The 8,145-nt window shown below is 34.9% G+C and overlaps 1 protein-coding gene across 1 annotated transcript in view; it reads right to left on the bottom strand.

The window, feature by feature from the left end:
• Window positions 1-5,880, bottom strand: part of Sf3b1 (splicing factor 3B subunit 1) — a 7,707-nt gene extending 1,827 nt beyond the window's left edge. The window contains exons 1-15 of the mRNA XM_018503146.1: window positions 5,853-5,880; window positions 5,188-5,366; window positions 4,811-4,985; window positions 4,570-4,649; window positions 4,261-4,428; window positions 3,654-3,870; window positions 3,029-3,433; window positions 2,347-2,810; window positions 1,898-2,255; window positions 1,500-1,792; window positions 1,261-1,386; window positions 926-1,147; window positions 675-857; window positions 361-549; window positions 22-197 (exon numbers count right to left, since the gene is read on the bottom strand). Coding sequence (XP_018358648.1) covers window positions 22-197; window positions 361-549; window positions 675-857; window positions 926-1,147; window positions 1,261-1,386; window positions 1,500-1,792; window positions 1,898-2,255; window positions 2,347-2,810; window positions 3,029-3,433; window positions 3,654-3,870; window positions 4,261-4,428; window positions 4,570-4,649; window positions 4,811-4,985; window positions 5,188-5,366; window positions 5,853-5,880 — 3,263 coding nt within the window. The remainder of the gene's footprint in view (window positions 1-21; window positions 198-360; window positions 550-674; window positions 858-925; window positions 1,148-1,260; window positions 1,387-1,499; window positions 1,793-1,897; window positions 2,256-2,346; window positions 2,811-3,028; window positions 3,434-3,653; window positions 3,871-4,260; window positions 4,429-4,569; window positions 4,650-4,810; window positions 4,986-5,187; window positions 5,367-5,852) is intronic.
• Between the last annotated feature and the right edge of the window lie 2,265 nt (window positions 5,881-8,145).

The following is an 8,145-nucleotide window of genomic DNA, read 5'->3' as shown; positions in this document are numbered from 1 at the left end:
ATAATTATTAATAAGACTTACCCAATAGCTTTGGCAATGTAGCCAAAAGTATTTACCGTCGCTCTTCTAATAGCTTTTTTATGAGCTTTCAGTAGTTCCAACAATTCGAAGCATATCCTCATCCATTCTCGAGCGGAAACATACTCGGGACCTCGATCTGCAATTCTGCCCACAAGATCAATACAATTTTCTTGTACCTACAACAAAATTAATAACAAATTAAATTTGGCAGAGTATATCAAAAGAATTCAAAAGTATACGCATTCAAGACAAGAATGAATTTGATAATATTTTAAAAGAATTTTATTTTATCTAGTAAATAATTTATGTCAAATTGTATACAATATATACAAATTTTACCTTTTCGTGTCTATTTTTTAAGATCGGTGTAAGCCTTGGTAACAAATCTTTAATGGGTGGTGTCATCTTCGTCATTCCTATGACGTTAACAATGGCTTTTAACGCACCCAAAATGCTACCTAGTACTTCTGGATATTCTTCGCCTAAATATTCATACAGAACGACTCCTAAATGTCCCATCAGTTTTTCCTAGAAATATCGCACGTTTATATTAAATTTTATTTTTATTATCTTATTACATTCTTTATCTCTATACATTTATTAAATATTACGTTATATTAATTGAGAAATTAAAAAATGCATTCTTTACTTACCTCCTGACAAGTCTTCATAACTACTGCGATTCGCGAAATAAGATCTGCAGCTTGTTGTCTGACTTTTGCAGATTTGTTATTTAATCTCCACAATATTGTACCACATATTTGAGGAAGATATGCCTTTACTCTTTTACCCAATGTGTTCACAATAGTACCAAAACCATTTAACATAACGACGTCCTATAAATCAAACGTTCGAATTATTTTATTAATCAACATAATTTATTAATTAATTAGATCCAACAAACCTCAGTAGTTTGTTCCTGGAAAGCGTATAAAATTCCGTCAATAAGTTGCTCCTCTAAACGCGAATCGACATCCGCTGCTCCTAAGTTGCCCATTATCTTCTCAATTGTTTCCATCACCATTTTTCTATATTGTTCATTTTCATCCTTTAAATCATCCACTACTCTGTTAATAATCTCTGATGCACCCACTTTATTAGCTATTTCTACTGTTGTGTCCACAAGCTGCAATTTCAATTTTTATTATAATTTTTATATTATTTATAATTTTATATTTATTTTATTACGTGCGTATTTAAAAATTTATTCCTGAGATTATCAAAATAATTCTCCATTACCTGTCGGTAATTTCTACGATCCAGTGCCATACGATGATTCCAGAAATGTTTAAAGAAGTGAGGCAAGATTTCATCCTTTATGTATTGAGCTTCCACACCATCTGTCGCACAACATTGTTTAACTACCTATTTTTAAAAACACAATTTATACAAAATGTTAGAAAAAATACTCAATGTAATATGATTAATTCGTGAACTATAGTATTATATTATATTTGTAACGGTAAATGAAACCTTACCTTCAATACAATTTTTTTCATTTCTTCATCGGGAGATTGGAATTCACGTATAAGGATTAACATTACTTCCCTAGTATAGTAATTAGCGTATTCTGCATCCATCAAAGGAATAAGATAACCAATAGCTTTTAGAAACGCTGCTAAACCTTTTCCTCTATGTGTACGAATGCCTTTCCACAGTGGTTTTAGCACAGAATCGAAGCTTTCGATACCGTATGGTGTTGCTGCTTCAGCCAGCGCAGCAATGGCTAATGCAGTAATGGTTCGTACCTTTTGTTGCTCATCCACTAAACCTGTAATATTTCATGCCGTGTTATTTTTCCAAAAAAGAAATAAATATAATTAAAATATATGGGAAAAAATAGACAAAATAATATATGCGTTAACTTCATATTTACCATGCTCTATAATTTCCACCAAGCTCTTCAAATGTGGTAAAATAGCGCAACCCATCAAGATAGCTATTTGTTGTACGATCTTGATACCAGTATGTCGTGCTTGCCAGGATTTCTTGCTGCGGCAAACGGCTTTTAAGAATGGAAGAAGCGAAGGAATTCCAAGGGCGGATGCAACAACCGCGAATGCTCTTGCTGTTGTATTGCGCACGTATTCATCGATGTTATCAATATCTGGTCTCATTGTGGAAATCATTGTAGCCAATCCTGCAGCTTTTGCCAAATTAGAAATAATTTCTCTGCCTTCGACACGAGCATAGTAGTCTTCGTCGATCAGCAGAGGCTCGATAACAACTAAAATCTAAATAGACAGCAATTAAAATAAAGACGAAGTAAAACAAATACGACGTAAAATAACAGATAATTGTTGATGCAAAAACAAAAATAATTACCTTATGTACATACGGTCGCACCAAATCGTCCAATTTATATAGAATACGATCAATCACTTTGACCAGTAAATGACGTTCCTGATCCTCAAGGGTAGGTGACATGAGAAGTGGCAGGATTTGATTGAATAATGGTCCAGCGCCGAATTCTCTTGCCTTATCGGTGATTTGTCTCAAAGCGGCTTTACGCATCGGAGGAGTTCCATTTTTTATCTTTAAAAGCAGTTTCATGATTTTTCTTTCTTTTTGCTCTTCAGGACTCAACGTTTCCTCGTCCACATCGACAAGCAGTTTATCGAAATATTGAGCATCTTCCGGCTTCATAAATGGCAAATTGCCTTTCGGTTGATTATCCACATATTTGGCGCTCTTATCTTCCGTTTGAATGAAGAAACCCTGAGGTGTACCAGCGATAGGCGTAGGCGTTGCAGTGAGCTTTCTAGCGGGTGTGCGAATAGGTATATATCCTGAAAAAGTACAATTATGCACACATATTTAAATATCAAATATTCAATTTTCCTATTTTTTTCATAAAATAATTTCGATAAATGTTGTAAAGATTCTCCAAGATTTTTAGAAATTTTAGAAGCTTCAGCTTTTTACTTCCTTTAAAACCAAAAATTATATTTTCAAAATATTAAATAATACAGACAAAAATACTAGAAAAATTCTATACTTCTTTTACCTGCTGGAGGCTGTAAAATTTTGTATCCAGGAGGAAATAGAGCGTCCAATTCGTCATCAGACAAGGGTCTATTTCGTTCATCTATCTCGCGTTCCCAACGATATGCTTGCAGTTGTTCAGGCGTCATAGACATCAAATGTCCTGGGGTTGGAGTGGCCAAACCCATTGCCTTAGGTCCTGTCGGCGTGACGGCACTTGGAGTCAGTATTGTTGCCTGATGGGGCGTTGCAAGAGGTGTCGCTGGAGTTTGTGGTGTCATTGAGCCTGGCGTTTGATTCGATGGCGTTTCATCCCACCGACTTCGTCTTTTGCTCGCCGAAGGTGTCGGAGTTTCCTGTATCAAGTCTCCAGCAACTCGATCAGTTCTTGGAGTCTCCGCCCAACCGCTGTTGTGTCCAGGTGTTTCTAAAAATTAATATGTATTTATATTATTTTTATATTATGCATATATTTATATAATTATGGATGTACTTAATATATTAATAATTATATAATTGGATGTACTTATATTTTAAATTTCTTGATTACATGAAATTTGTACAATAAAAATTAGCACCGATATTTTCACAATTATATTTGCAATTATTTTTATAGTTATTTATAGTAAAGTAATACAATTTAATACCTCTTTCAGTTTTTGGAGTTTCATCCCAACGGTTTCTTCGACTTGTAACAGTCTTTTCATGAGAAGGTGTTTCTCTGCCTGGAGTCGCAGCTCCTGGCGTTGCATGTGCTGGTGTAGCATCCCACATTCTTGTACTGACTCCAGGAGTAGCTCCAGGAGTCTCTGCTCCTTTGCCATGGCCAGGAGTTTCGTCCCACCTAATAGCAGCTGGTGTTACCTGCAACAGTTATCAAAAAAATGTTTATAACAAAAGAAAATTAAATTTAGACATTACTTTAGTATTAAAATGTTATATTAAATTAAGTGAATGTTCGCAAGTGTAATAAAATAGAAGTGAATAAGCGTATGGAAAACAAAATCACTAAATGTGACAAAATTTATAAAACACAATAGCTGCGTTCGAGAAGCGTGCTATTGCATCATTCTATTTTTGTTTGTTTTTCATTTCTAATTAATAATAATAAAGATAAAATGACATAGCGCTAAGAAATAGCGCACTCTTTAAATGCAACCAATGTCGATGTTTTCCTAAAGATATTTTAAATTTTAAACAGTAAATTTACATAAAAGAAATTAAGGCATTGTAAGAATAACATGGCAAACATACATCCGCATTATCCCAAGAAGTAGGTGTTGCTGAAGCACCAGATAATTTTTTCTGCACTGGAGTATCATCAGTTTGATCCCAACGACCTCTTTTTTTGGGAGCTGGTTTAGGCTCGCCGTTAGCTTTCAAAGTGCCATCCTTTGCTTTTTCTGCTAATCTTTTTCTCAGCTGTATGAAAATGCAAAATATGTTAAAATGTTTTTATCATTAAAAATATATTTAATCTTTATGTATTTATCTTTCAAATATTTCTTATATTTTTTATGTGTATATTATATTCTGCAAATATATTATTAAAATTTAACATACCTCTGTCTCTTCACCTTTGAGCATCTGCTCCCGCATAATTTCAGTATATGTTCTGGAACCAATGTCAGGGGTTTTACCACCTGTAATTAAAAGAAATTGACTATAATTTTTAAGTTAACAACTTGAATAAACAAAATATATGCACATACGTAATAATTTAATGTTTTTTTCAGATAATTAATAGTTTTGTTTATTTCATTACTGCAGCTAATTTAAAATTCAAGTAAAAAAAAATTACAACCTTCAGCGAAAGGATCAACACGTTCAGGAGAAATGATCATTCTACGTCTTTTCTGCCTATATTCATCCTCCCTATCAGCTATGGTAGGTCGTCGTCTATCCGCAAACGGATCATAATCCTTCTCTTCTCTATCAACTAAGGTGGGTAATCGTTTGTCCGCAAACGGATCATAATCCTATAAAAATTACAGAAAAGTCTAAATTAATCTCAAGAGTTTGATCTAACTATATAAATTTTACAAACTATATTTTGTAATATATAAACTTTAATTAAAAAAAAAAAAAAAAAAAGAAATGAATAAAAAATGATATTGTTAATAGTAAAATTTGTTAATTAAAAACTTTGAATATATTCCAAAATACATTATAATGATATACCTCAATTTCATCATTTGTTGCAATTGAAGTAACATAGCCATCAAATTTATTGTTGCTACTATCATATATATCCTGATCATAGAAACCAGTTTTTCCCAAAGCAACCTGCTCCTTCTCAGATGCTGCACTCAATAGCTCCTTCTTCTTTGATTGTATCTCTCTTATCTGCGCCTCAATGTCTGTAATACAGATTAATGCAAAAATATCATATTAAAATGTAGTAAAATGTAATACGAGTAAAAATATGTAACTATAAGTAAAAATACATAGATTCAAGTAAGATAAGATGTCATAAGTGGTGTTAATAAAATAAAAAATGAAATAAAATATGTGTGTAAAAAACACGATGTGTGCGAATGGTCACGATGCAAAGTCGTTTGTTCGATTGATCGTTCGGCAATTTAAACTTTAAACCGCTGATACTTCGTATTTCGAAAACGTTCGACGTTCAATCTAAGGTGCAAAGAATGCTCCAAATATCATATTAATTGTAATAATAATAGTTCACTAACAGTTATTGTTTATATACTGTTAAAAGTACAGTCGTCATTGGGCAGAGCGAAACAACCGACACTCTCTTTCGCTTTCAGCTGACATTTATTCCATACTAAAGTTTGCGCGAATGTCGTAATTAACGAAAGTCAATGATAAGCGAAGAAGGATACCTTTATGCGTTCTCGGAATCGAGTCCATCGCGATGAAGTTTCTAGAAGCGACGGACACGGCGAAATCAGGCGAAACGCACCTAAACACGCCGAATTCAGCAATACGGCAAATCACTATTGACAAGATGACGCACTGAACAGCACTGAACTGCTGACGCGCACGTGCTGCACTCAGTCGGCGGCTGAAGTTATTTAATTAACAATTGCGCGGCAAAATTACGAATTCGCAATTGTTTCTTTTATATTTATGGTGTTTTCTGTTTCTGCACTAGACTGCACTAGAAGTCTCTTTCGGCCGTATTCATAGTCCTTCCTTATTTTAAGGATAGAGAAAGCCTCCATGAAGGAATCCTCGAATCTTCAAGGCCTCCTTGTTTCATAAACGGACCTCAATGGCCGTATTCATGGTCCTTCCTTGAGGAATGAGGATTCCTTGTTCCTCATTTCATGTTTCATAAACCTAAAGGTTCCTTGACAAACAAGGAACCTTATTAGCTTCCTTTTCTTAAGGGAGGTTACGAATTTCTTTGAGGAAGAGATTGTGTGAGAGAGGTGAAGACAATCTTTATAACTAAGCAAATCTCCAAAAATTAGTTTGTCTCTGTTGTCATATTCAATCTATGGTTTTGTGGTTACTTGTATCGTGTTTTCAGACTAAAGGAAAATAAAGTAATAATATTAGTCTTCCGAAAATATTTGGAATATAAATGGATAATGTATTTGTAAATTATTCTGACGATGGATTTGAAGATGAAAATCCAGAAGATCGAAATTTGTGGCGGCTTGCGAAAAGATACATACGTAATTGGAAAAATCCCATAGAATTTTTAGAAGATATTCCTTTTCGGAAAAGATATAGATTCAGCAAAAGAGCTGTGATCGAGATCTTATTACCTTTGGTAAATGCTCAACTGAGGCAATTGGATAATCGCGGACTGCCAGTTTCCCCATTGATGCAGCTTTTAATAACACTGCGTTTTTATGCAACAAGTAGCTTTCAGGTAAATTTTGTTCTAACACTGCGGTAAATAAATAGATAATTTATTTTCATTTTATTTATATGCAGTTATAATTACAGATTGTGAATGGAGACTTGCGAGGATTTAGCCAAGCTACAGTATCAAGAATTATTGCTCGAGTTTCCAGAATTATAGCATCACACTTAAGTATATTAATTTTTTTACCGAAGAAAAACATCGGAGTAATAAAAATAAATTTTATGAGATTGCCAACTTTCCGTCTATAATAGGGTGTATTGATTATATACCCATATACGCATTGCAAATCCTGGACGGAATTATGGAGAAGTATTCCGGAATAGAAAAGGATGGTTTTCTTTAAAAGTACAGGTATATTTTTTCAAGTGTTTTTTTGGGAGGATCTCGTTTGTCTACAGTTCTGATTGTACACACCACTCATATCAACTGGTGCCTAGTAATTTTTCACTGTTTTGCCAATGAGATTATTTTATTTTTAAATTAGCCAATCAGCGATACATGTGTGCAATATGCGATGTGTGCAATCGGAGCTCTTTCGTTCTTTTTTTGTATGTCAAATGAGATTATGCATGGATTAATAATAAGTTCAACAATTTTTATAATTTATTGTTTTGTGACGACTCGTCACTAGAGGTTAGTCCACGGGACTCACTCGGTTCGCGTAAGCACCGCACCGCGCGAATTTTCCTTTAAATAGAATATGCTGGATTCATTCCAGGCGTCTAAGGCAAGTCCCCCACTACATCGCCTTACTGATGAGTCTAGTAGTGTGGGACCAGGACGAAACGCTGCGGCCGACTACAAAGCTTCGAGTCAGGCCTTCTTAGTGGATATTTCCACAGTTTTATAAGTTGTAAGTGGACCCCAACGAGAAATTCTTGATATTGTTGTCAGGCATCCAGGTTCAACTCACGATGCCGTGATATTTGATCGAAGCGGTCTACGCTGTCGTTTCGAGCTGGGAAGCCTGGATGGAATTCTACTTGGTGATAGTGGATATGCGTGCCGCAGCTATCTATTGACACCTGTTTTAAGACCTGAGACAGACGCAGAAGTTTGGTACAATACTGCGCACAAGAAAACGCGAGTTAGCCCGGATCCTCATACGGGCAACAGCGCTTTGACACACAGCGCTAATTGGTGAAAAGCCGATTGTGGGGTAAAATTTACACTCGTTTTTCGCCAATCAGCGTTTGGTGTCAAAGCGCTGTTGTCCGTATGAGGATCCGGGCTTACCGTTGAACAGTTATTTGGATGTTGGAAACGTCGATTTCCATGTCTATATTATGGCTTAC

The sequence above is a fragment of the Trachymyrmex cornetzi genome, unplaced genomic scaffold (genome assembly GCF_001594075.2).
Source record: "Trachymyrmex cornetzi isolate Tcor2-1 unplaced genomic scaffold, Tcor1.1 scaffold1559, whole genome shotgun sequence".
Taxonomy (NCBI): Eukaryota; Metazoa; Arthropoda; class Insecta; order Hymenoptera; family Formicidae; genus Trachymyrmex; species Trachymyrmex cornetzi.
The sequence above is the reverse complement of the archived record's forward strand: the minus strand, read 5'-3'. Positions and strand labels throughout refer to the sequence as shown.